At 44.5% G+C, this 27730-nt stretch overlaps 1 protein-coding gene across 7 annotated transcripts; it reads left to right on the top strand.

The window, feature by feature from the left end:
• Positions 1–980: 980 nt before the first annotated feature.
• On the top strand, positions 981–27391 carry QRICH1 (glutamine rich 1). 7 transcript variants are annotated; one of them, XR_013775727.1, is made up of 13 exons: positions 1027–1125; positions 2095–2155; positions 5602–5931; positions 14059–15075; positions 17298–17475; positions 18020–18174; positions 18927–19041; positions 20352–20460; positions 20815–20966; positions 21655–21745; positions 22502–22695; positions 22998–24606; positions 24803–27391. XR_013775727.1 is itself a non-coding variant. In XM_079317086.1 (12 exons), exons 3-11 carry the CDS (start codon positions 5623–5625, stop codon positions 22692–22694), a joined length of 2319 nt encoding a protein of 772 aa, XP_079173212.1. In that variant the 5' UTR covers positions 1027–1125; positions 2095–2155; positions 5602–5622; the 3' UTR covers positions 22695–22718; positions 22998–23444. The 7 variants fall into 7 exon arrangements, 3 of the variants coding, with proteins under 3 accessions (XP_079173213.1, XP_079173212.1, XP_079173214.1); XR_013775726.1 differs by having other exon boundaries at positions 1023–1125; positions 22502–24606; XM_079317086.1 differs by lacking the exon at positions 24803–27391 and having other exon boundaries at positions 22502–22718; positions 22998–23444.
• Positions 27392–27730: the final 339 nt, after the last annotated feature.

Genomic DNA, 27730 nt, shown 5'->3' on the forward strand with positions numbered 1-27730 from the left:
GTGTGTGTGGGGTGCCTTCCTTGTTCTGGGAACACAGAGTCTGCACCTATCTGCTGTGTAGCACTGGTGTGACCCCATGGGAGCTGCAGCTCCCTCAGCCAGCACCATGAGGTTAGACTGGGATCAGGGATGTTGGGGTGGAATGGAGAAGTATCTCCGGGGGGTGCAGGTGGGGTGCAGGCAGGACAGGAGGGAGCAGGGGATGTGCGGGAGGGTGCAGGCAGGGCACAGGGGGTGCAGGCAGGGTGTGCACACTGTGTACAAACACCGCCGGAGCGCCCTCCCCCCTTAAGGTGGACTCGAGTGGGGTGGTCCCTGCTTGTCCCCGGGTTGGGGGTCAGAGGGGTGTCCCCGCGGAACTGGCATGAACCCCGTGCCCTAAGCCCCGCGCCTGTGTCCCTGGAACTGAAGTAAGCGGAGAGAGACCCTGCCCAGCCCCGCGGGCCACCTTAAGCGGGGCTGGGGCTGGGGAGGCCGCGCCGAGCACATGGACACGGTTAAAGCAGACCCGGCACAGTCCCACGGCGCGGCGCATCCTCCGCCTCCATGGGGACACTGCAATCCGCGATGCCGCCCGCGGCAGGGCGCAGCCCCTCCGCTACAAGCCGCACAGGCCTCAGCGCCCTTCCTGCACCGGGGCCTGGCCCCACGCGGGCGCGATTCGAAGCCTCGGCGCAGGGGCTGCGTGGGGATGGGGGCCGGGCTGCACCCGCATGCCGCGAAGGAGCGGGGCGACCGCGTGGAACCCCTCGGCCGGCGTCGCCTCACGGCCACGCGGTGCTGGTGGCGTCCCAGGTATCCCGGCTACGCGGGGTCTGTCCCTGTCCCTACGTGTCCCCACCGCGTTCTGCGCTGTCACCGCGGCCGCACGCCCCCCCCCCCCCCCCACTCCCCACGCAGGGCGCCCCCCAGCGGCCACACCCTCCCCGCGCCCCGCCGCGGCCAGGCCCCTTTAAGGCGCGGGGCGGGCCTAGGAGCTGAGCTCTCGCGGGGCTTGGGAGCCGCGCTCTCGCGAGGCTGTGGCAGCGCAGTGATTGGCTGCAGGGGGTTGAATGTAAGATGGCGCCCAGGGAGCTGTGAGGGGAAAAGACTCGGGGCCGAGGCGGCGGCGGCGACAGGGCCGGGGTGAGGCGGGGCCGGGTCACGCCGCGGCGCAGCCGGGCCGGCGGGCCGGGGTAATGCGCGGCGGCGGCAGAGCCGGGTGGGGCCTCCCTTTGGGCGCGGGAGGAGGAGGCGGCGGTTCCGGGGGCGGCGCGGGCCCGGCGGGGAGGGGGAGGGGGCGGCCCCGCCTGCCGCGCGCGCGCGCGCGCTTTCCTGGCCCGCGCGGGCGCGCCCCCTGCTCTTCCCCCCGGTGCACCGGGCGCGTCCCCGTCTTCCCCCTCGGCCCGGGCAGCGAGGCACCGGAAGGCGCGGCCTGTGCGCGGCCCGCGGCGGTCTCGTCCTCGCGGAGCCCCCGACATGGCTCCTGCCGGGGGGGCGGGGGAGGCGGTGTCACGGCGGCGCCTGCGGGCCCGGCCCGGCCGCCCCGCCGACAAACAAAGGCGGCGGGAGCGGCTGGGGCAGTGCCGGGTCCCCGCGGGCGGGGGAAGCCCCATGGGCTCCGCGTCCTCGCTTGGGCAGGACACAGGCTGAGCTGCAGCCCGCGGTCTCAGGGCCTAAATACGGAGCTTCGCCTCGTCTTGGCTGGGTGGCCGAGCGGTCCGTAGCGTTCCTGGCTGTCTCTCGGGCCAGCACCGGGGACACCTGAGGAGGAGGGGGCCGGGGGGTTGCCTCTGGATGCGGTCACTGCTGCTGCCTTGTTCTAAGTTCTGTCTGCCAGTAACTCCGTGTTGCCCACCGTGCCGCGCCTGTCGCCGCACGGCGCTCTGTGACAGATTTGCTCACACAGTCGTTCTCAGTACCACCAGGCTGAGGGATACGATGGTTAGAAATTGGGCATCTTGCAATTCCTCAGTAGGAGCTGCTAGCTGCGTGGATGATAATATCTTTGTTTCCTATCTTTTTTCTTAATGAAATACATATTAAAAATAAAATGACTTAATAAAGAAAGAGGAACTGGGGATGGAAAGGGCTTCTTTGTTCTGTCTTCTCCAGAACGTTACAAGTCTAAGAGCTCAGGACAAGAGCAGCAGAAATACATGCAACATGGTGACTGGTGAGTCCAGATTGTCCACATGCTGCAAGTTGTGTGTGTGTTTTCAGTAACCTCAGTCTAAGTTTTATCAACTAACCGTATGTTCTCATAATCTTCAAAGAATTTCTTGAACTTACTTCCTGAAAAAAATGCAGTTAAGCTGCACAGAGAAGAGTTGTCTTTCTTTGTTGGAGAAACTTACTGCCTGGATGCTCTTTTTTAAATTTTAAAATGCAATGTTAAAAACATGCTGCTAAGATCCAGTGAGGGTGGGCATTTGCAGTTTCCAGTGCGTGTCTGTGGGATAAATGGAATGCACAAATTCGTGTGTTTTAATAACTAACAGTAAAAGTGGTGACTGCAGCAGCAAGCTCTATGTGTTGCTCTATAAAAGCCTGTTGAATACACCCTAGACCCTTACAGAGGTTTTCTGCCATAAATGCAGGTTGGGTAATTTTAATAAGTAAAATCTCTGGGGTTGCAGCATTACATTTCTGAATCTTTCTCTGGATCTGGTACCTCTATTGCAGTATAGGTTCTTGTGAAATGCTGTTTTGGGTGGTTCAGTGCTTTTACTTAAATAATCCTGAGAAGCCTTAAAACTGATATGAGTGACTCTGGGAGACCCTGTTACCTACAGGGTCTGTAACTGCAGCTGTAGAGAACTCAAGGAAGATCTGCTCTCCTGGGGCAGGAACAGATGCCTTATGTTATGAGGCTCTGGTCCATGCCTGACACTTGGAATACTGCAGGAGCTCAGCTTAGTGGTTCTTAGTATAGTATAGTAACTTCAAGAAAATGTAAAGGATTTTTTTTTTTTTCCTAGTAGAAAAAAGGAAAGAGATTTCTTCTGACAGCTTGTGAGCGAGGAAGATTTACTAGTAAGGGAAGACTGGCCTAGTAGCCTCTTGATTTTGATGCTAACAAGAACTAACTGAAATGGACCAGCTGAGCAGGGTCAAGGATTTGTAGTTAAGAAATTAATGCTTGCTTTGTTCTGCTTCCTGGTGGTCAGAAGAGGTTGGTGATGGTTTGGTGGTGGACCTCTGCTGCTTATGCTTCTGGGTTTCTTGTGGCTTCTGGTGTCTTATGTGGGAAAATGATGTAGCTTGTGAAAGAAGGGTTGGACTTTCAAAAGTAGAAGTGAGGGCTAAGAGCTCCCATTGGAAACAGTGGCCCTGCTGATCTCCCTAGTCTCTCCTTTGACAAGAATAACAGCAGGTGGATAGCTACTCCCTGAGTTACAACCTAATAAAGAACAATGCAGGAGCAGGAAGGGAGCACCTGGGAGAGGTGATCTCATCCAATTCAGCAGCAGCTGACTGTCAAAGAGCATCTGTGGCACTTGTCTGGCATCCCACTGTCTAAGAACATCTGTGGTTTTCATGTCTGGGATCCCTGCATGGCATCCTGAGGCTTCCCTCAAAGTTGTATCTGCTAGTGCAACTCAGGGTGGACATGGAAAACAATGATTCTCTTCTGAAAGCCTTGCTGTAGTATTGAAATCAAATTCTTCAAAGTTCCAAGTAGAAGACTGGGACAAGTTAATTGCTCAAAATCTGTTTTCCAACCTCAGAGTATATAAGGGAGCATCATGCAGTTAGATACAAAACACGTTTCAGTGTGCCTGTTGTAGTTCTTGTCTGAGTCCCTGTGGATGCATTAACATCATTGTTCTCCCTTGGTTTCACCCTTGGTGTATGATCACCAAAGAAAAAAGAGGAAAGAGGTTAGTTGTATGTGCTGTAGAGGTGTAGAGTACTCCTGGGTGGCTCCTGGAGAGGTGAGTAGTCTTATTAGCTCTATCCCCCAGAGTTGGCTTGAAAACTCAGAGTTTGGTGTCTCTGAAAGAATGTTTTCTGTCCAGATGTGGGCTCTGCTGGAGCTTCTGTGTGCTGATAGTTGCAACGCTGTTGATTTGCTGTGTGAGCACCATTATCTGGTGTTTTTTACTAAGCATATTGAATATTTTAAGAATATCTTCTGTAGAAATCTCATACAACAACAAATGTTTCTTAAAGACTTCAGAAACCATAGAACACAAGTTGCCTCATGTGTGTTCCCCTTACCTTTGATACTAGTTTTTTTTCTCCTGTGAGCCTGGTCCAATGCACTAGCCATGAACCTCCATGTAAACAAAAGCTGTATGTTTGGATTGCTGTCACGTAACAGTGAAGAGGGGTTACCATTTGCTTCAGCTGTCACAGATTTTGGTGATAACTGGCACTGGACTCGTGCAGTGTGCTTGAGTGCCAGTGATAGCCTAGAGTTAACTCTCATTTTCACACAGGCAGGCTTTTGCAGTTTTATTTTCAACCATAGCTTTGTCTCAGTTCTACTTTCTAAATCGTGCTAAAAGAATATATAAAGCTCTGGTTTTGTACCTATTGTCTTTAGACCTACAGTCATAATGTACATATGATATCTGTCTGTTTTTCCTCCTTTATGCAGCTTGGTCTAGTAGTGCTGAATCACCTCTTCTAGTCCTGATCTTTTGTTGTTTCACATCTTTTCACAACTATCTCAGTATCTGGTGATGTTACAGCTCAAATGTATTTATGCTCTATCACGGCTAATTAGTGGCTTAGAAATAACCAGTATACTCACTTCAAAAACAATTTGTGGGTTAAATAAGATAAGTCAATAAGAGAAGAATGCTGTCAGAGTATACCCTAGAGCTGTCTGACGTTCTCAGGTGGAGTCATCTTTGGTGGTGGTGGTTTTGTCTTTGCTTTCACTTCCGCCCTGATCATCTTAACTTCTTTTTCTTTCTTTTATCTTCACACATGGCATGTTTCATGTTAACTTCTTCCTATATTAAAAGATCAAGAACTGATGCTGCAGTTGCCTTTGTCATTTCCAGAGCTCTGCTTCTCCATGTGTGTAGTTCCTAGTTTGAGGAAATATCTCGATTCCAGTGCTCTCCTTTTGCTTGCTGTGTTCAGATCAATGAGGCTGTCCTAGTCCTAACAGCAGTGAGCTGAATGCTGCATCTGTTGCTCTTCTGTTGTGCTTCCCATTAGCTGCCTAGAATAGAACTGCACGGCCTGATAGAACACACTGCTCAGTTTCCCACCTCTGCGGCTGCAAAGCAGGGCCGCAGATATTGATTTCTGAGCCTCTCTCACTAACAGTGCATGCTGCAAACAAATGGAATGTATGACTGGATTTGTCTGGTACAGGACTTGCCTGGTCTGGGTGAAGTGCAGGGCTAGGAGAGTTTACATGGCAGTGAGCTCTGGGAGGATGAGTCGTCACACCTGGGTGTCAGACTCCCCTGAGCTGCCAAGGGTTAAGCTGAGAAATGTGTAGTAGCACAAAGTAAAACTAAAGCATCTGGGCATCTGGCTGTGCATGTTTGCCAGTTTTCATAAGTACTTGGTATGAGAGATTAGTTACTGGAGTTAAGAATATCCTTGCATCAAGGGAGTGCTGTAGTTAAGACTTTTACTTTCTCTTTCCTTAAGGAACCCTGAGGACCTTGCAATATGAATAATTCTCTGGAGAACACCATTTCCTTTGAAGAATACATCCGTGTGAAGGCGCGAACGATCCCGCAGCACAGGATGAAGGAGTTTCTAGACTCCCTTGCTTCCAAGGGCCCAGAAGCTCTCCAGGAGTTTCAGCAGACAGCCACCACCACGATGGTGTATCAGCAGGGGGGCAACTGCATTTACACGGACAGCACAGAGGTGGCTGGGTCTTTGCTTGAACTTGCTTGTCCTGTGACAACCAGTATCCAACAACAAACTCAGCCCGAGCAGCAGATACAGGTTCAGCAACCCCAGCAAGTCCAGGTAAGCATCTGAAATCATTCTGAGTTTATATATGACTTGCTAACTGATGGAGTAGTGTTTAGAGCTGCTGTCTAACCTTAAGCCTCAGATAAGTACTTAAGAGGCAGGGCCAATTAACTTTATATAGAGCAGCAATATTTCTCTTTCATTTAAAGAATTTGGTAGTAAATTGGCTTTCTTGACTCGAGCTCTGCTGTCAGAGAAGCTGTGTTCATAGCAATGGAGTGGTGTCACCTATTGGTCAACAGTTCTGGCATGTACACAAATCCTGAAGCTTTGTGCTCTGAAACTTCCATAAATACCAGCCCCCTCTGATTATTCAGGGTGGCTGTGGGATGGAGCTTTCCTTAAGGATTTTTTTTTTTTCTTAATAAAATTAATAATCTTTAAATAGTTTTACTCAAACCTAGAAGTTGTTCTTGAAAACTGACTTTTAATTGAGGGAAAAATGTATATGATATGAATCAGGGGAAGATACATTTCAGGAAAGGAATTCCAAGGGATGCATATGCATCAAGGTAGATTTTGTTTGCACAGTGGAAGGAGTTGCCTTTTTAGTTTTATTTTGTTTTGAGTTTTTTAAAGTAGGTATTGCATTAGGTATTTTATTAAGTATCAAGTAAGCAAATCCTGTATCAGAGGGGAAAAAACCAAGTTTATAACTTAGGAAACTGCTTTTGTCCTCAGATAAATTTTGTAATTTGGAGAGTTCATAGGTTGCAGGGCATTTTCTAAGGTTTTCTATATATGTCTCTAAACAGCTGAACTCTGGCTATAGCTCTGATACACTTGAGCTATTAAGCTTTCTGGTTTCTGTAGCAGAATGTAAAGCTATAAGCTTTTTTTTTTATTACAATAAGTGAGGGTATGGAGTCACAAATGACTGGAGATCAGGTAGTGTGTACTTGCTGCAGTGCAGTGGAGTTGTGCCAACAGCTCACTTGCGTGTTTTTATCCTACAGTAAAGACAAACTTACCTCCTTCACTGGTAACTTGTCTCAAATTACTCTCTATTGAGTAAATGAATGCTTAACTGGGACTTCTGTAACCTGTTGCCCTACAGTAACTTGTGTTGAAAGGCTTTTGAAAAACAAAAACCTGAAGTCTTTCAGGCATGACTTGGATCTCTGCATAAGGCTATTAAATCTGATCAAGAGTGGGTTTGGTTTTGCCAGCTAGTGTGTTTTCTGGAAGAAGTTTTGTTTTTTGGTAGAAGAGCTAGAAGGGTTGGCTTTTGAATGCCTTAGCTTTGAAGATGTAGAAAGCCCCCAAACCAATTGTGAAAGTCAAAAGGAATTTTTTTCTCCCCCCTCTCATTTTTTTCCTCTTGCTGTCTCCTTTCAGAACTACCCAATGTTCAGGCTTGACCATTGCAAGTCTTTTAATATCAGAGATAGGGAGGGAGGTCATATATCATATGTTCCAGGGAAATATAACCTGACCTTCTTGTAAATAAGCATAAAGTTGCTGCCAGAGACTGGTTCCCGATTTTTGAACTGAATGACTTGCACCCTGAATGTGAAAAGCTTCTCAGGAAAATTAAGATTTCAACAGCTTTCCTGAAGAGTGTGGTCTACTCTCTTCTTGTTTTTGATGTTCCCCTGCTTTTAGATACCTGCTTTCCCATCTGTACAGATCATCATTACTATTTGTATTACCTATCCTGCTGCTCTCTTTAAGTGGCACATTTGGTACTAGAAGTGGCTGCAGCTTTTGTGTATCAGCAGTGCAGCTGAACTCAGGTGTATTTGAGCAGCTAGCTCAGGATTATCCTAGTTTTTCTGCAAGAATTGGATGGAGAAGGATGTCTTTACCCCTTTGCAATAGTGTTTTTCTGTCTTTTGTGATTTCTAAATGAGACATAATTTATGCTAAACCCATGATCTAGTGTTTACTTATCTCTGCATTGTCACTGTGGCAGCAGTGGCAGAGCACATCTTTTGGCTAAAGCTGGATTTTGTTGTGACTCTGGGGAGTGACAGTGTTCCACCATAGCAGTGCACCCAATCCAGCTGGCTTCCTGTGCTGAAATACTGCTTGTGTTGTATTATGATGAATTTTGGTCATCTGCCGAAGCCTCTTAGCTTTTGATTAAACTTGTCATCCTGGTACTTGATTTGGTAATCTGTTTAGTTCTTGCTAATCCAATTGCAAATCAATGGAAGACCCTTTGAATGACTGTGCTTATGTCTGGCAGTGTGACAGTGCTGCTGAAGGTGATTAACAGAATGACCAGTCAGATGACCTCACAGTTGCAAATGATGCTGATGATCTTACAATCACAGAGATCAGTGCTCAGATTTCGTCCTGGATTTTACTTGCTGTGAACAACTAAAGACAGAATGTGTGTGACTGCTTGCTGCTTTATTTATTCTGACAAAATAAATTTTCTCTTAGAAGAACTTGTCACCTTAAGGTTTTCTTGCCTAAAAGATTCAACAAAGTCTTGTCAAATGTTTATTTTAGAGGATGAGTGGATGCAACTGTTGGGTTATGTACACTGGTCATTGCTGCAGTTCAAGTGTCCTGGAGCTCCTTCCGTGCCCAGTATCACAGGGGTGCCATAGGTGACCTTAAGAAGGAGTTTAGTGTGTCAAGGTGTCATACCTTGTTGTGCATCGGGGAGTGGCAGGGAAGGTCTGTTTTCCTTCAGTCAAGTAAGAGTTTTATCAGCTCTGCTTTTGCTGAGATTGTTGCTTGTTGTTCCTGTGCATTGAGGCCATCAAATTGATGATGCCAGTGAGGTGTTTAGTACTGACTTGCTTCCAAATATGGTACTTTTGCAGAGGTCAGCGACCCTCTTGTGCCTCTTACACAAGAAGCTTTAACTGAAAGAATATCGGAGGAAAGTATCTTTGCTTATGGTGTGTGTGGAGAAAATTCTCAGTTTCAGCTTTTTATGAACAGTCTGATGTCTAGGTGGCAAGATTTTCTTGGACAGGGCTTGAGGGGAGGTCGCTACATATGAGTGAGATCACAGAACTGCTTGGGGAATGGTTAAATAAATGCTTGTGTAAAATGCCTTTCAGTTAATGCTTGTGCCTTTCTAATTGCTCGATTCCTTGTGTGTTTGCTGTTCCATCTATTCTGTGACTTCAGACCTGTATAGGAGGCTAGACATTATTAATGACACAAGGCAGGGAAAGAAGCCTTTAAATGGCTTAGAAAAGTCTTATTTCTGGCTCTGCACAGAATGCATCTTTCCTTTGCTTCTAATGGATGTACCTTCCTCTTGCTTCTGTACTGGTTTTGAACTTAAGCTTGAAGGTAGAGTTCCTATTTGCTTACATTTGAAAAACATGCCAGTATGATTTTAGTGTAGCAGGTATTAATTAGCATTTGCTAGGGCTGAGGGGGATGCTTCAAAGAGTGGTTATAGTCAAGAGTGGTGTTTTTGAGGTAGGATCTACTTGTATATGGAAGTAGGCTTCTGTTGGAGAGGTAAGCTGTTTTGCCTTGGTTCATATGTTTTAACTTAGACCTAAATGCCTCTCCGGTGTACAGCTTGACAGCATAATCTTGATATTGTAACTGTTTAAACACACCCAAGGCCTAATTTAGCTGATGGAATTCCCTCTCTGATGTTGATGAATGAGCTGAGGAAAATCCTGGAGTGAGAGTCTGGCAGTTGTTCTGAAAAGCTGACTTGTACCCTTCCCATAGACCTTGTTTACTTCGATAGCAGAGGACTTTCTGTAAAGTAGTTAAATAACAAGTTCTGACATTTCCTGCTCCTTCACTAATCAGTCTTTTCACTTTCCACTTACACTTTTCATATCTGTTTTGTACTTGCATGTACACTTTCTGGTGTAACTTTAGAAGGAGCTCTTTGTTACAGTGTTAGTTTTTAATGCTGGACTTGCTTTAGCTTAGGACTGTTGTTGAGGGAAGTGTATTTTAAGTCTTCTGTCCTTGAATTGGGCTAAAAAACCTGAGATTACTCTTCTCGTGTTCTCACTTTTTTCCCCCCAAGTATTTGACTTTGTTTGGGAAGTTTGAGATGCACCCACATTATTTCTGTGGGCATTTTGAGCATGCTTCCTGCAGCAAGTCGGCCACCTGCCCCTTCTTACCTCTTGTCAGTTTGGAACCTATGATTTGAGGGTCCCTCCAGATGAAACTAAGCTGTAAGATGCAGTCTTGTGTTTTAGTGATGTCAGACTTGTCTGGTGGGCAAGACTAGAACTAAGTTTGAAATAGTCTTCTGGAAGGTGGAGTGTGGACATGTTAATACGCTTCCAGACTTGTTCTTGGTATGTACTGCTGCTTGCTGGTTTAAATACAGCTTCAGAAACCACGATCTCTTTGTCAAAAGATGTGTATAAGAGCCTGTCAGGTGCTCTAGCACAAGCTGTATATTAAAAAATCCATGCAGGAAAGAGTTGCTATGTGTGCTCTTTTAGAGTTACGTTTTAGGAAATATTAGATAATCCAGACAGTCTGCAGCTGAAAGAATTAACAAGCAAGGAAAATCTCAGTTGTTTCAGAACTGCAGTTCTGAAACAACCGAGTCTGATTCCTTTTTGGGCAGAGAATCCATGCAGGGCAGACATGTTATGAGTCCTACTTGGAAGTTTGTCTATCACCCATTAGGAAAAAAAGTTTTGGCAACCAGGGTTCAGATGTCTCATAGTCCTGGGGTTACTTATTTACTCTTTGCATGTGCTCTGTTCAGGACAGAATATGTGTTTGGGCTTGATGTAAAAGGAAGATTTCCTTTAAGGGAATTTAGTTCTGCCCTCCTGTTATGATATGGAGTTGATTTCTGATGCTTTTGATTTTCTAGGCAGCTAGTACTTGATTCAGCTTCCAGCTACTTTATGGTGAAAAGGCATTTCTCTGTGTCATGGTGGCCTGCTGGGAGGTGATTCTTTCATGCTGTTGGATCCAGACTTCTGGCAATAAATAGTATTTCAGTGCTGGTAACTTGGCATGTTCCTTTCTTGTGCCAGTAACCCAGGAATTGCCAGCATAACATGTTTTTGCTTTAATCTTCAGCATAAAGTGAAGATTTAAAGTCCTCCCTGTTGGTCTTGGTCTGTAAATTTAAAACATTCCCCTTTGTACAGAGTCTTTCATAAAGTCATCCGCTGCTGCTGAGTGTAATTCTTTGTCTAACTTGCTATCTGAGGAAAAAAAGAACAATGAGGTCAATATAAGAAGGCTCTGGTCTCAGACTGGGTTAAAGCCTATAAATCTGAAATGGATGCTTGTAGGACTCCTGGATACAACCTACTTGAAAATAGGGATCTACTGCAAAATAGAGTTGTTAAAAATGGATGTATAATTCACAGGGGATGCATAATGTGTAGTAGGTAGAGCTCCAATGTCCTTTTAAATAGGACCACTCTCTAGTCAGAAGCATAGTGTCTGCAGTTTGGAACACGAAGAGCTTCAAGTGATTCTGGAGTTTGACTTCATTCTTTGGGTGTTAACAGTAATAGTGGATTCTAAAACAGTAGCAAGACATCCCTGTGTAGGAGTTAGGATTTTGAAGGGCCTCAGGGTGTGACTGTTCTCCTGTTGAAAGTGGAGGAAGTTGCCACTGATTTCAAACACTGTAGGCTCGGGCTCTGAAATGGTTCGAGGTTGCCAGGGGAGGTTTAGAGTGGACATTAGGAAGTGTTTGTTTACCAAGAGAGTGGTCAAACACTGGTGGTTGTTGTCTGTAGGCTATGTTATTTAAGAGACATTTAGGCAGTGCTGTGGATGGCATGCTGTAGCTTATGGTCAGCCCTGAAGTGGTCAGGATTTGGCCTAGATGATCAATGGAGGTCCCCTCAAACTGAAAGTCTGTTTACAAGAGCAGAAGGGAGCAAATGCTGTCTTTTTCCATTTTTTTTCTTTGACTATGCCTCTTACTGACAATGCCTCTTTCTTAAACCAGTTCCGTTACCTTTCTAATTGTGCTTAGGTGATAAAAATGTTTCAGTGCAGAAGGAGACTTTGAATTTTTACTGCTAGCAAAAAAAAAAAGTCATTTCTTTATATGTTATAGCACTCATAGGAGCTGTAATGTAAAATTGTGTGGAAAGAAGGTGGGGATTTTAAGCTTTTAAGGTGCTCTTAGTCAACTGTGCAAATTCTGAAAACACTACAGAAGTACAGGACAAATGACATATTTACCTCCTAACATCATTTTGAAGCAAGTGTTTCTTGTGTGAAACTAAAAATTACCTGCAAGGCAAAGACCAAAGATTGAACAAATTACATTTTACTGCACTGGTAATCTTTTGAACAAAGACTTAAATTAATATTAAGGACCATATTAGTGATTTTTTAAAGTGAAATATTTTGAAAAATTCTTGCCTTAGAAGTGTGGATGCAAGTGACTATATTAACTGAACCCTTACCTGGGATCCATGTTTGGGGCTGTTTGCTCAGGGCAGTACTCATGCTCCAGGGCAGAATGATATCAAATAGAACTAAGGAAACATCCCATAGGTGAGTTCATCTTTTTCAATTGACTGCCTGATCAAATCACTCATTGATGCAGCTTTTTAAACTGTCATGCTGACATAAAGTCACATGCTTCTTGTTACCTTGCAGGAAATTATTATAGAGTCACCACGTCATCAGATTACAGTATACTGCACAGAGTTCCCAGAAGGAACTATACCCTATTCTTCCTGGAAATAAACTAATTCTTAACAGGAGGTGACTTATAAATCTGGCCTGCCAATGGGCATTTTGCTACCCCAGTTTTTTCCTTAGCAGCTCTTAATTGGCTGTACATGGGTCCCTAACATTTTTCAAGAACTTCTTAGCAGCCATGCTAGGAAGTGAGATTTTGTGCACAGCAGGCCTGCATTGTAGTTCTTTTTGGTGTTGTCAGGATGGCTGATGTGCTCTGTGCAAATGCTGCATTAGTATGGCTGGCTCCAGGAAGTGAGTTAGAAAAGGTGAGAGAATTGTAAGTAGGAAGACAGTCTTGCAACTAAATAAGTCTGTGTTGGCTCCAGAAGGAGGTGTTGAGTTAATTAATTCCCTCCCTTAAGATAAAGTGTTAGTGAAGCCTGGAGAAACAGATGGTCATGAGTACCTGGGATATCACTTCTAGGACAAGGCAAATGTAACAGGTTGTCTGTGTAAATGTGAGGGAACGTGGAGAAAGTGTCTGGACAACCATGTGAAGCTATTGAGACCTGAAATTTGTGCTGGGGCTACCTTTGACTACTGGCTTTCATTGTCCTGCTGGACTACCACTAGATATTGTGACCCTGGACAAGTGAGCATTAATGTGAGAAGGTGTGATTTTATTTTATTTTTTTTCTCTCTCTAAAGTAAAAGGAACTTGTTTGGAATCAAGTCAACAGATTTTGTCTGTATTATTCATCATTGTCTAAGTGCGTGAGGTAGAAGGTATAACTGAGTAGTTTGGACGATAAATGGTATTAAATGGAATAAGTAAATTAAAAAAAAAGGTTTGTTTTAATTATCATTGTCAGAGAAACTTCTGGAGTTTGAAAAACATGCTGCAGCATCGGCCATTAATGCATGACAAAGATTGAGGTTGAACTTGCCACATTCTATGTTTACACCCGCTTGAGAAGCGTTACTATTAATGACAGGTTTCAAAGTAATATTCCTGTGCTTTATGAGGAAAGAGCTAAGTGCTGGTTTCAACTTACCCATATTTCTTATTGCCTGTCACCAGCAAGTGATCCTGTGGTCATCTTGGGACTGGGGTGGGCAGCAGTAAAACAATCTTTAGAGCATGGTAAGAGTGAAGCAAGCTCCTGTGATTGTAATGTGAATGACCTTAAAGTCTTGGTATTGCAAGACCTATGCTAAAGTAACATTTTAGTAATGCAAGTAGCTTTGAAGACTCTTAGATTCCAGGGATGGAATCTGTTGGCTTGAGCCCATAGAGCTTTGAGGGTGGAGATGTTCTCTCTGTGCTGAGAGTCATGTGCAGTGCTGAGCAAACATATCTACAATATCACTGTTATCAACCAGGGACTTCTAGAATAACTTGGTTTCATTTTCCTGAAATCTTTACTAATGGATTAATGTATGAAATCAAAAGTAAGCATAAAAGACATAGGGCATAGATCTTGAATGACAGACCATCTCTTCTGAATCACTGACATATTCTGATCTGACTGGTGGCTTGTGTCATTGCAGGTTCAGGTCCAGGTCCAGCAGTCACCACAGCAGGTCTCCGCCCAGCAGCTCTCTCCACAGCTCTCTGTCCATCAGGCTTCAGAGCAGCCAATACAGGTCCAAGTGCAGATCCAGGGCCAGGCACAGCAGCAGGCATCCCAGACAATACAGAGTCAGTCTCTTCAGAGCCCCAGCCCATCGCAGCTGCAAGCAGCTCAGATCCAAGTGCAGCACGTGCAGACTGCCCAGCAGATCCAGGCTGCAGAGCTACAGGAGGAACACATACAGCACCAGCAAATCCAGGCCCAGCTTGTGGCAGGACAGGCCATTACTGGTGGCCAGCAGATCCAGATCCAGACAGTCGGGGCACTGTCACCTCCACCTTCTCAACAAGGCTCCCCACGAGAGGGAGAGAGGCGGATCAGCTCTGCCAGTGTCCTTCAGCCAGTGAAGAAACGTAAAGTGGATATGCCTATTACTGTATCGTATGCTATTTCAGGGCAGCCAGTTGCCACAGTGCTGGCCATTCCTCAGGGCCAGCAGCAAAGTTATGTCTCTTTAAGGCCAGACTTGTTAACAGTGGACAGTGCCCACCTGTACAGTGCCACTGGGACCATTACTAGCCCCACTGGAGAGACGTGGACCATCCCTGTTTACTCCGCTCAACCACGTGGTGACCTTCAGCAGCAAAACATAACCCACATTGCCATCCCTCAGGAGGCCTACAATGCCGTCCACGTCAGTGGCTCGCCCACAACACTGGCTACAGTGAAGCTGGAAGATGACAAGGAGAAGATGGTGGGAAGTACTTCAGTAGTGAAGAACTCTCATGAGGAAGTGGTGCAGACTCTTGCTAATTCGATCTTTCCAGCACAGTTCATGAATGGCAACATCCACATTCCAGTGGCAGTGCAGGCTGTGGCAGGGACATACCAGAATACAGCACAAACAGTGCACATATGGGACCCACAGCAACAACAGCAGCAGCCCACGCCCCAAGAGCAGGGGCAGCAGCAGCAGCTACAAGTTACTTGCTCAGTAAGTTAAAACTGGCTCTTGGTCTCGGTTTGTGATTAACAACTTACAAATGTTGTGGAGAGGGAGCATGCCAACAGACAGCTGGTGTCTAGGAAGCAGAGATGCATCTGTCCCAGAAGTTTGAATGTGACTTGACTCCTGATGGGTATAAGACTTTCATGTAATAATGTTGCTACATAGTTATAGGATTCAAAACTTTCCAAAGGAAAGTCCAGTCTTGATCTTAGTGTTAAAAATTAATAGATACATACTGAATGCCAGACTGTTCATATGGGTATCCTGAGATCTGCAGTATTTTCCTGAGCTGTTCAGGGGTTGCAGTGGACAGGCAGGGATAATTGCAGCCAGATAAGGTGTGCTAATAAGTACTAGTTGTTATCAGTTACTTCATCCTGCATGTGGAGTCCACAGCGGATCCAGTGCCTGGGTAAAGTATTGAAATCTGACTAGTGATCAAAATTCCTGAATCGAGTGTACTTTAGGGTATTTAAAATAAAATCCCCTAAGTACACAGGCAATTCCAGCAGGGATGTACTCTCTGTCTGAGGGGCCAATAAAGCTAATAGAGTGAACATCACACTTTTTTGAGAATTGACCCTCTCAAAACTGTCAAACTGAGAAGCAATTTGCTTGCCTGCCCTGTACTGTCCTCTGGTATTGTGCTTCTAGGGGATCTGGGTAAGTTTTAGCAATTCTGGTCTAGTCCTGAAAAATACAAATTTGTTAAGAAGCATCTGCCACTTCAGGAGATTTACATCAGACTGTGTCCAGCCTTCACATTGGACAAGGTGTCTGTGAGGTCAGGACAGAAGACTGGATTGGGCTGATGGAGGGAGTTGGCTTTGGAGAGCTTTCAGCTCTCTGGAGAGTATTGTGGCAGCACTCTGGAAGAGAACAGAGGCTCAGTCCTGGCTCCTACAAAGATAAGGTGTCAGTTCACCCTTGGACTCTAAGGCAGAGAGAGGCTTTGCTTCACAACTTAGTTGCTGTCTGCCTTGATTAAAACTGGGCCTTTTCAATCAGTCTCTCTTCAGCTGTGCTACATGCTACAGCTGCAGGGGCTGATAAGCAAAAAGCTTATAAGAGCTGATGCAGAGAATAAAAAACCAACCAGAGGCAGTTGGAAGACTCCAGTCTGAGACTCTTGCAGACTTTGCCTCTTAAGCTGTTGTTTTTCTTATACTAAGTAAGGTACAGGTATTAAAAGTCTCTGTGTAGTCTCTAGTATTGTCAGAGCAACTTCCACTAGTATTGACACTTAGCAGTATCAAAGGAAAACCTGCTTTTGAAGTAGATCTTAGGAAAGAAAAAGTATAACTGTTTTGATACAAGAATTGCTATTTGTGTAATATTCAGGGTGCTAGTGAGAGTTTGACTAAGGTCTGTAAAGCTGTTAATTGAGGTAGCTATGAGTCTGTGGCATGGAATTGAGAACCTGTAGTGAAGAGTGCAGGATGAGTGCAGCTGAAGGACTTGCTGCAGGTTTTAGATTGTTGCTACTGGTTGCCTGACAAATAAGTTTCAGTTTGAGATGGAAATTCTTGGTGACCTAAGGTCCCACTGCAGAGTAAATTTCCAAAGGTTCTGGATATGCCCTATGTCTGTAATAAGTCATGCAGTCACTTCCACACAATAGTAGCTAGTCCCCATTAGTGGTATTTGGTATTTTGAGAACATTGCATTGAAATTGAATTGACATTTTGATGCTGTGTTCTAGTCTTACTGCTTTATAGCTTTTACAAGTGAATTAATCTTATTCATCATTGATTATAAGAACAGAATGTATTTATTGTGTGTGCCTGTTATGTACTGCTTAAAGAAGAGTCTGGACAGGGAGGGATGCCAGTGGCATATGGCAATTGTACCCAGGACCTTCCTCAGGGCAGTCTAGGTGTGGAGCAGCAGTGCTGAATAAAGCTGGTGGCACCTTCCTGTTCAGGCTGCTCTTGTAGTGAGATGGACTTCAGTGGTCATTCAGAGTGGCAAGTGAGCTGAGGACAGAATCTGTCCACTCAAACTGAGAGTTATTGGAGTGTAGAATATTCTTTTGTGAGCAGCAATTCAGGTTGGACAGCAAAAGTTGCATTCCTTGGATTAATTTCTTGTTGGGAGTGTTGCAGAAGGTTGGTATCCTGGGGCTACAGGTATTGTGGGATTCTTGTTTTTTGTCCAACTGTTGCATATTGAAGTGTGTATATAAACTGAAGTGTTTTCTTTCATAGGCTCAAACTGTTCAGGTTGCTGAAGTTGAACAGCAGCCACAGCCACAGACTTCACCTGAACTTCTGCTTCCAAACTCTCTGAAGCCAGAAGAAGGTCTTGAAGTGTGGAAAAGTTGGGCACAGACCAAGAATGCAGAGCTGGAAAAAGAAGCCCAAAATAGACTAGCACCTATTGGAAGTAAGTGTCGTGACAACATGGCCTTTGTTTCCTTTCAAGTAGGATTAGGAATTACTAAAATGTTAGGTGTTTACTGCTCTGAAAAACTTTTGTTTAATCAGTGATTGTTCCTAAATTTAAATTTCAGTTTACTCTGCAGTACTAATTATTGTGTATTCCCATTGCCACAGGATGTGTTAGCTCTGTGCTAAGCCTCCTTGAGCACCTGGGCTGATAGCAATAGAAAAGGGCACTGCATGACTGCGTGGGCAGGCTGGTAGAGCAGTCATGGAGTTGCTGTTTTCCTGTTGCTGCAGGGCAGCATTTCACTGGGGACATGGTAAAGGAAGGCAATAGTCATTTGATAGGGCAGAGGATCTTCCTATCAAACCATTGCCTGTTCTATCTTTTCGTATTTCTTACAGCCTGAGATCTGGATTTATTTTGACTTGCTTTACTATACAGGGAGAATGAGGGTAGTGCTGGGCCTGCCATATAGAATGGAGATGTGGGAAATCTTTCCTGAAATATTAGGAAATAATACAGCTTTGTTTTGCTTTTCCAGGGCGTCAGCTGCTGAGGTTCCAGGAAGATCTCATATCTTCAGCTGTGGCTGAACTGAATTATGGTCTGTGCTTAATGACCCGAGAAGCTCGGAATGGTGATGGTGAACCCTATGATCCAGATGTGCTCTACTATATCTTCCTGTGTATTCAGAAGGTAGGATGGTACAGCTCTATGAGCTGCAGAACTGTCCATGTTGTCAGCATGTGTAGAGGGACTCTTGGTTATAACAATAGAGACTGAGGCTTCTGTTAAGCTTCCCAACCATTTTATATGAAAAAAGTCTCTTTGCTTAAAAAATCTTGAAAGCATCAGATGACTTGTCCTTAGTGCAAGCAATGCTTTCGTCTGTGAGCTAAGTTTGTGAATAACTGAGTTCAGTATCACAGTGAAAATAATTAATCCATTTAATTCTTTTTGGTGAGGGGAGAAGGGTTTGAATGATGTTTGAAGAAGTTGTCAGTGTTGAGACCTAAATCTAGTTGAAGCTTTAACAGGCAAGAACTTAGCTTTATGTGCTATGGAAAGTATGAGCTTTCTGGAAGAGTTGCAGGAACACAGCTAAACAGGGAAATTGAGCATACTTGTTAATCTGAAAAAGTAGTGTCCAGTAGTCATGTGAAATAACTTGAAGGGAATACACATGAAATAAAAGCTGAAATCAAATCAGCTTTACTTTGAAAGATGGTTTTTCCATTTTTTGGCTTGGTATTCCCATAATAGTAATGGAGATTACCTACCCTGTATTGGCCTTGGTGCAAGAGTCCTCACTCTTCAAGTAAGCTGTGTTAGTCTTCAGTGCTGTGCTGTAAAATGCTCGACTGAGGATGTGGGACCTTAGGATGAGGTCTGTTCTGAGGGACAAACTTGCTCCCACTGTACTGGCCTGTGTTGTGAATCTCTTCCAGTATCTCTTTGAAAATGGCCGAGTTGATGACATCTTCTCAGATCTCTACTATATTCGGTTCACTGAATGGCTGCATGAAGTTCTTAAGGACATACAGCCCCGTGTTTCACCTCTTGGTAAGGGCTATAGTTTAAGAACTTTAAAACTTTCCAGAGCTTGGAATGTTTAAACTGAATCTACAGCATGAGTGTAGTCTGAATGAAATCCCTTTTGAAGTATGTAACATTCCTAGGCTAGCTAATGCTGGTCAGGGAAAAAATGTGTTTGCAGTGAATGTTGGGGTTACAGCAATTGTCAGGCACTAACCCTGACTGTCATTGAGCATTATTTGTCTGTCACTTGTCACCAATCAGAAGGCACATTGTGGGGACTTTGTAGTGTCATGGAGTTGGCTTACTTGGCAGCTGATCCTTGATTTGAATCAGGTTTCCTCATCTGAAGTGGTAATACATCCTGCCTCTAATATGTATTGTCTCTTTGGGAGAGAATACAGCACTGTCATAGTGCCGTGTAGCCAGGTGGATACTGTCTGCAGGACCAACTGAGTGTCAAAGGAAAAAACAAAGGAGTGATTAAAGCCTCCAGTGCTGCAATCAGTTGCAGCTCAACCTCATGTTTAGGGGTTCATGGCAACAGGGATGGGGGGAGCAGTTCCAGAAGAGACAGACTTTCACTGAGAACTCTGAGAACTAGGTAAGAATTGCATTTTCAGAGCATGGAAACCTGATTTCTCATTGTTTCACTCCCTTTGATACGTTTGGACATCAGTGAAGAAGCTACTGCATATGTTCAGAAAAGTAGCTGATGTTATAGGCTAGATAGCTAAATAGCACCATGAGTTTTGGAATTCTTTTGTTTTCAGTTTAGTTGTTTGATCAGTGCTTTGGCATTCCATGAGCCCTGGAGTTCATACTCCTGTCTGTTTCTGTTTATCTGTGTATTTGGAGTGTAGTCTTTTTCTTCTACACAAAGAGGGGGAAAAAATCTGATATCAAAGGATTACTCATGTGTCCAAATACATCACTTGGCACTGCATGCTGACTGAAGCTGTGGGCCAAGAACTGATTTGTTACACTGGCCTGCCTGCTCTCACATATTATTGGATTAAGAGCATCTGCATTGGAGTTAAACCAATAATTAAAAGCTGTTTAAGTGCATATTCTTTTCTCTATGGGCTGGGATGTATAGGCATGTTGCACAAGGATACTTTCCACAACTAGATGTTGATGGATATGTACAAGTGTTTCCTAACTGTTCCTGTTATTTAAAAAGTTTTTTACAGAGCACTGAATCTTGACATTAGTGAGAATCTCCACTTCCTCCTGTTAAGATCTATGTGCTCTGCAGTACTTACAGACTGTAAAATGCTGCCTGTATTCATGTTGTGTCTGTCCCCTGGCATGATGCTGACTTGTGATTATTGCAGGTTACATCCTCTCCAGTCATGTAACAGAAGAGATGCTGTGGGAGTGTAAGCAGCTTGGAGCTCACTCCCCTTCCACCTTGCTCACTACATTGATGTTTTTTAATACAAAGTAAGTACTCAGGTCTTAGGGAATCTTGGGGAATAAAAGAACTTCCGATGCCTTAACAGGATTGGTGTTCAACTGCTGCAATTCATAGGGCCAAATCATGAGCTTTAAATGGCTGCACACAGAGCCCAATTGTTGCTTCATCAGATAAAGAAGATGGAGTATAACAAGGAAGTGATCTAGCAGAGGGCAGACTCAGCTTGTGGCTTTTGTATGCTTTGCTGCTGGAACAGTCCTTGGCCCAGTGGTTAGTCTGAGCTTCAGCCTGCTCATGATGACTAAAGATAACTACCTTGCTGTTGAGACTATGTTCCTTGCTTGCCTCTGAGTGTCCTGTGTTCTGTTCTTGCTGCTCAGATACTTCCTGTTGAAAACAGTAGACCAGCACATGAAGCTGGCCTTCTCCAAGGTGCTGAGGCAGACCAAGAAGAACCCTTCTAATCCCAAGGATAAAAGCACGAGTATCCGCTATATGAAGGCTCCAGGCATGCACCAGACAGGACAGAAAGGTAATGTCTAGGAGGTTTCTTTGGGAATATTTTACTTACTTGGGCTTGAAGAAGTGGATGAACCTGGAGATGTTTGCAGGTAGGGAGTCCAAGGCTCTGCCAGTTATCAGTAGCCTGCCACTATGCATTTTCCATGCATTCTATCCAAGAGAAGATAGAACATTCTAATCATAACCCTGGGGACATACCTTACCTGAGCCATGCGGGACTTATCAAGAAGTAAGGATAATTTTTTTTTTTTTAATGGACAAAGAGGCTATTGGGTGTAAGTGCTTATGAACAGATGGAGAAAATTCTTTGTGGGGGCTTCTCTTACCTTGATTCATGTGAACTCATACAGAATTCCTATGTAAGTACAATCTATCCTTTTAAAAGCACAGGATGCAACTGAAGCTTTGCAGTCTCAATAGTGAGATTTCCCTCATTTTGTGCACTGGTAGAGGAGAAATGGAAAGGATGATATGGATGGGTTGTGGTCTTCAATAGCCTTAGGATAAAGCAAGTTCTGCATAATGCTTCAAGCATTTATAGCAAGGTGCCTCTGCCCTGGAACAACCAAATCTCTTGCCAGTCTCTTGCCAGCTCTTGTATGGTGACAGAGTGCTGCAGTGTTGAGGCTCTGTGGTACTGCTCAGTGTGCTGTGCTTACACAGAGTGTCTAACATACTTCTGGGGGGCTGATTTGTAGTTACAGATGACATGTATGCAGAGCAGACAGAGAATCCAGAGAACCCCCTGAGGTGTCCGATAAAGCTGTATGACTTCTACCTCTTCAAATGGTGAGAGCTCTTGTCTCTGTGTATGGTGCTTGTCTTCTATGACTGGGGAGCTGCACCTTGTGCCTGGCCAGTTTTCAGTGCTGTGTGATATTGCTGGCACAGTTTCTGTATTTCCATAAATTTACTTAAATGGAGAGGGGTGGTGATGTGAGAGAGTAAGGATTAACTCTGATAGCATGTATATTGAATTTTTGGGGTATTTAAGAGACAAATCCTGATTTGTGAACTGGCTGCTCTTTATCTTGGACATTTGCTGTGTTGACGTGAACTTATTCTTCTGCTTGTGAGTTGCAAGTCATCTGGAAGCATCCACTACTGAAGACAGGATTAGGGTCCTCTTCAAACTATCTTCTCAAAAGTAAGGGCTTGTTATGGAGATTGGAGGGTGCCTCAAAAGGACTCATCTCTAAATTATGATTATTTTGAAATTTAATATAATGGTTCATCTGCACAGATGGATCTGCAGGTAGCCTGAATGTTTTATTCACTCTGAAGGACCCCTAAAGCCATGTATGTGTTATGCTTACCAGTGTGAAATATAAACTACTTTCTTGTAGTCCTCACCATGGATTTTTAACCTTGGCATGTCCTAAAACTTTGGGATGAATGTTGTCTCTAGATGTATCTCTGTGCCTTCATATGTCATCAGCCAGATGGTCACTGTCAGGATTTGTGAAGCCTGGGGTGAGGACAGTGGTGGTCTCTCTCTTCCAGGACATTTTGTTAGCCTGGTTATTTCTGATCTTCCTCACACAGCCCCCAGAGTGTGAAAGGCCGGAATGACACGTTTTACTTGACACCGGAGCCAGTGGTGGCCCCCAACAGCCCTATCTGGTATTCCATCCAGCCGATCAGCAGAGAGCAGATGGAGCAGATGCTCACCCGGATCCTGGTGATACGAGAGATTCAGGAAGCTCTTGCCGTGGCTAATGCCAGCACCATGCACTAAGGCATCCTTCGTGGCTCAGATGGGGTGGGGCAGGGTGATGGGGGAGGGACAAGCAAAGAGAAATTGTACAGACTTTTACACTAAAGGAGATGCCTAAGTTTTTGGTTTTTTATTGGTGTAGTTATGAAGCCCTTTTAGGCTTCTTCTCTTTAAAAGAATCTAAAGGAAAACCTACCCATTGTGTATCCTACCCAACACACCAAACTGTTGGAACCATTGGAGGCTGCATATCCCCTGCAAGCTGGGAGCTGTGGAAAGCTGCTGGTTGACTCTGGGTTTTTTGTTTTTTTTTTTATGATGTAGAAAACATGAACTACAGGATTTGCCTGGTTGGCTGGGGCCTCTGTCTCCTTGGAGCACATGCAGCCTAGCAGGCACAGAATGATGGATGGACCTGCTCAGCCAGTGGAGGAGAGGCAGGCATCTTCTTTTCTTGTGCTTGGACGTTAATTTGCTGTTATCTTGGAAGAAAGAGGAGAGAGTGAACTGCAATTATGATTTATACAAAAAAAAAAACAAACCAACAATTTCTATTCAGACCTTTAAGTGACATTTTTAGATGTTAAAAGTACAAACTTTACCACACTCTTCTTTTTTTGGCCTAACATTGAGGCCTTAAACCTTGAGGCTTCTGTGCCTGATGAATTCTTGTAACATACACTTGTGTATCATATAAAGATACCACCCTGTTTCTCTTATGTATTCTTACTCTAGTTGTTTATTAAGAATGACGAGCACGTCTTTTCAACATGCCATTGAACAATGTGTCTTTATTTGGGGAAGAGTGAGCTGTGAGGGTGGGGGGGTCATATACAAAGATCAGTATGCAAACTGGTTGTTTTCATCCCTGTTCATGCTTTCCAGCTCAACTCTGCTGGATTTCTTTCACCCCTACAACTTAGGAAGGTAGAAGGGCATACATTTCTGTTGAAGGACCTGAATGTTTGCTTGCTGATGGAAGCTCAGTGCCAGGCTAGGAACATGAGATCTGTGAGATCAGATCAGACTGTCCTAATGTTCTGTGGCTTTAACACTAGGCAAATTCCCTTCTCTCCACCTTTTCAAATGCATCAACAACGGCATGATGGAGGGGTAGTGGAGGGAAAAGGCCTTCCAGGAGCAGCATATGGCTTACTCCTGCTGTTTAACAACCTTTTCACAGTTTTTAACACAGCTGTGTAGCTTTTGGCATCGTTCATGAACCATAATCCCCAGCCCTGTAGCCTTGCCTTGCTGTGTCTTAAATGGTTGCTGTATTTTATATCATTAACAAATAGTCTGCTCTTTTGAAGCCAGCAGGTAGCCAACTTTGCTTGAAATGGGAGATCACTTGCCAGGCTTGTTACTTGTGCCACCGGCTTCTTGGATGCAGAGAAATGACTCTGCTTCTTGAACTTGTCTTCCCTGCTTCTCCACCTCATGTTCCTTCCCTGTTCCAAAACACACAGATAAATATTTAATTATATATTACAGTAAAAGAACATAAACTTGTGTACAGGCAAGCAACTTTCCTGAAGCCTCTGTTGTCCAGCACCTATCTGTATTGAGAAGGAAGGTCTGCCCTCTCTGTTGGTTGTGCAGAGTGTAAATTGATGAGAGTAGCCAATGTTCCCTTTGTGCTCGTGAGCAGTGTTGAGGTGTGCAGCTTAGAGAGACTTCCCAAGCCCTTATGATTCTTATTGATGTTGGTGTTCCTGAGGAAGCAGGTGTGCTTGAGTTTGCTGTCAGTATGAGCAGTTTGTTCACTCTGCAGGACTCTGTACTCAAAATTGTGTGCAGAGAGGTTAAGTAGCAATGCACAGTTGTTTTGTTTTAGACTCCTAGCTCAGTGTCTGCCCTCAGAACTAGCCAGAGGAAAACAGCCTGGGATCAGTGTCCAGATCACCTAGGGTGGGTGTAGGACTGGCAGCAGGTATTGTGACCTCAGTTTGTCTGCTGGGAGCCAGCAGTTGCCCCCTTGTTAGGGTGGCTCTTGGATCACCAGTACCACTTCAGCTGTCAGAAGCCTCTAATCCTTTCACCATATGTAGTGACTGACATGTACATCTTTGGCCCTTTTTTAAGTCTTTGAGGGAATGGTTGCGCCAGGCTTCTACTATTCCAAGCAGCTGCATGTGCAACACACACACAGGATGTGCCCAACAGGCATGCACAGAGTGGCTTTCCCTTTCTTTTGGGCAGTTTGTCTCATCATCAGAACAGAGCTGGAAAGCCTGCTACCTTGGCTGTCTCCATCAGAAATACAGTGGATATTAAGCAATCTGGCAGATACACACTGTACCAGTTGCTTTACTGGGCAGCCTTGAGAGCCACCTCTTAACACTTATAATTGACAGAAACTGCAATAGTTGATGGAACTTTAGGGCAGTTGCAGGTTGGGAACAAAGAGGAGCTTCAGCTGAGCTTTCTGGGGGAACAAAATTCCATGTTACCTTAAAATTCTAGATTGTGCACTTTCCTTACTACTTTTAATTGCAAGATGATCTCAAGTCTTTTTAGGGGGAAGAGTTCTCCTTGGAGGATACTGGTTAAGAACAGGGAAACTAGGCACATGATGAGCTGTGGAGATCTCCTGATGATTGGTTTTGTTCTGATGGACTGGAGTGTTTCCATTCCTTTCTCATTGTCCTCATGTACATAGGAGAGGATCTGCTGATGCAGAAGTGGACTGCTGTACTGTTCTGTACTGTCTCATCAGAATATCCACTGTGTTAACTTCATTCCCTATTTTTAGAGACAATCGATATACTGTGACTTAAGGATTATTTTCCTGGATCTGGCTTCTAGTCTGTCTCTCTGGAGCTAGTTTAAAAGGTACAGTATTTCTAGAATATAAATACTATGTTCTTTGATAGTGAAGAACATGATCTGCTCCCTTGTAGGGTCTCATAGGAAGACATGCACAGAGTAGCACAGAAGGGTGTCGTGGCTTAGAGTTGCTATCCACATTCTGGGAAATGTTCCCAGTTGAACATGTAAAATTGCTTTTTAACACTTTCCTATAACCAGCTTGACTGCTGCTTAAAGGGCATTCCTCCTTGGCTCTGAGAGTGCCAAACTGCTTGTACTGCTCTTGTATGCATATGTATATTGACAGGAACTCTCCATGCCCTATGCCTTGTATGAGACAGGCTGAAAATGCATTGATCTCTAAATAAATAGAGCTGAGAAGTCAAGCTAGAGACTGTGTGTTGTTGATTTTGAACTGTGCCCATCTTGTCACTGTGGTATGAAAGGAACCATAGAAAGCAGAGACTGACTGTTGTAAAGCACCTCACATTCTGACATGAGACTCATGTATTGTCTAAGCTCTTGACATTTAACAGTGTTGCTTTCTTTAGGAAACTTGTAGCCTCTTACACGTGTCCACAGCACCATTAGATTTTCATTTGCTTTCAAGAGGTTAAGCATTTGCTCTTAAGTGGTAATGGCTGAAGCAGCAGAGAGCAGACTAGAGAGTGGTTCTTCACTCCTGTCTAGAGCAGTGTATAAAGGGAATGGCCTGAGAACTTCATAGGGCTCTCATGTGTTGGCTGCCTCACCCCTAGAGGTCTGGACTTCAGAGGGGCCACAAGTTCCTGAATTCTTTGTCCTTGGGCAATACAAAAAGACTTAATCTGATCTCTAAATAAGAATCCTCTTCTGCACTGTTGCTTCTAGGGCAGAAATTGTCTTGTTCTCTGCATCAGGGCTACTGTTTGCCTTGGCATGCATAGAAGGGATGGGGCCTCGAATCCTCCTGTGCTGTGATAAGAGCAGATCCAGAAATGGTAGAAAAGAGCCCCCTGAGTGTACAGGGGTGGAGGACTGCTGGTACTGTAGTTGCTCATCTTCTTGCTGGACTGAGTGCTGCTGGACACTGAATGGCTGTGCAGCTGTCCAGCCAAACAACATTCTTATGCGAGTTTAATATTGCTTGGACTCCTAAATCACTGTTAAAGTGGGATATCAACTGTCTTCCACCCTATATGGGGCTTTTCTCCCCATCTTATTGCTGAAGCTGCTCTCTCAAACATTACAGGGAATGCACCTTATCCACATGATTCAGCCTCTTCTATTTCATTGGTGCCAATGCTTAGGAAAGAGCCCTTCTTTGCTTATACCTCTTCCTACCTTAAGGAACATCTCAATTCTTCCAGAAGTCTTGCTGACATGCTGCTCCCAAATCTCTGAAGTGATTGCTGTATCCCTACTTGCTGGTTTCCTTTGCTGTGTGGCTGAAGCTCTGCTCTTAGCACTGCAGTCACATTCCCTGTAACCTTTGTGCATGGCACACGTTTGCCTGCTTCTCCTTTCTCTTTGGAGCTCATCAGAACGGGAAGGCAGATTAAACCCACTTACAGCAGCAATAAACCATGTCTAGAACTTGAGGAAACTGCAGGAGAGAATGAGGTGGAGGGGATGTCTCAAAAAGGCAGGGTCCAGTTGCAGCCCAAAACCTCGCTTGATAATGAGTGTGCAGCCTATATGCAAAATACATCTTGTCTGTCCCTCCTGTGTTGACCCAGGTCTAAACAGCACATGTGATTGGCATCCTGCAAAGTGACCTTCAGAACTCTCCAGTAGCTTTGCCCCGTGAGTAACTCACACTACAAATCATTTTAAAGAGATGCACTCAACTATTTTTTTAATTTAATTTTACTCTTATATTCTCTGCTCTTTGTAATCTGCTTGGAAATAAAATGTTTTTCCCTGCAGCCTTTGTTGTAGTCTGTTTGAGAACCATTAAATTTTGTCTGATGTTTCTGTTGGAACAGAAGCCAAACATGCCTGTTTATTGCTGTGCCTGTGCTGTAGCACAACAGCTCAGATCCATGTGTGCCTCCCAGGTAGGCTCAGCAAACCGTTAGCCTTTTTTAAAATAAGGGTAGAGAAACCTGTCACACTGATCTTGGTCTGGCATGACGTCTTCTGTTCTGCCAATCCTGTGACAGGTAATGCAGACTCAAGAGTGCATGTCCTTGGCAGGCAGTGTTTTCCAATCTCTATTCACATTTCCTGTGTCCTACAGGGTAACATGAGTAACGCTTTTCTTG

Source organism: Erithacus rubecula (assembly GCF_903797595.1).
Source record: "Erithacus rubecula genome assembly, chromosome: 13".
Taxonomy (NCBI): Eukaryota; Metazoa; Chordata; class Aves; order Passeriformes; family Muscicapidae; genus Erithacus; species Erithacus rubecula.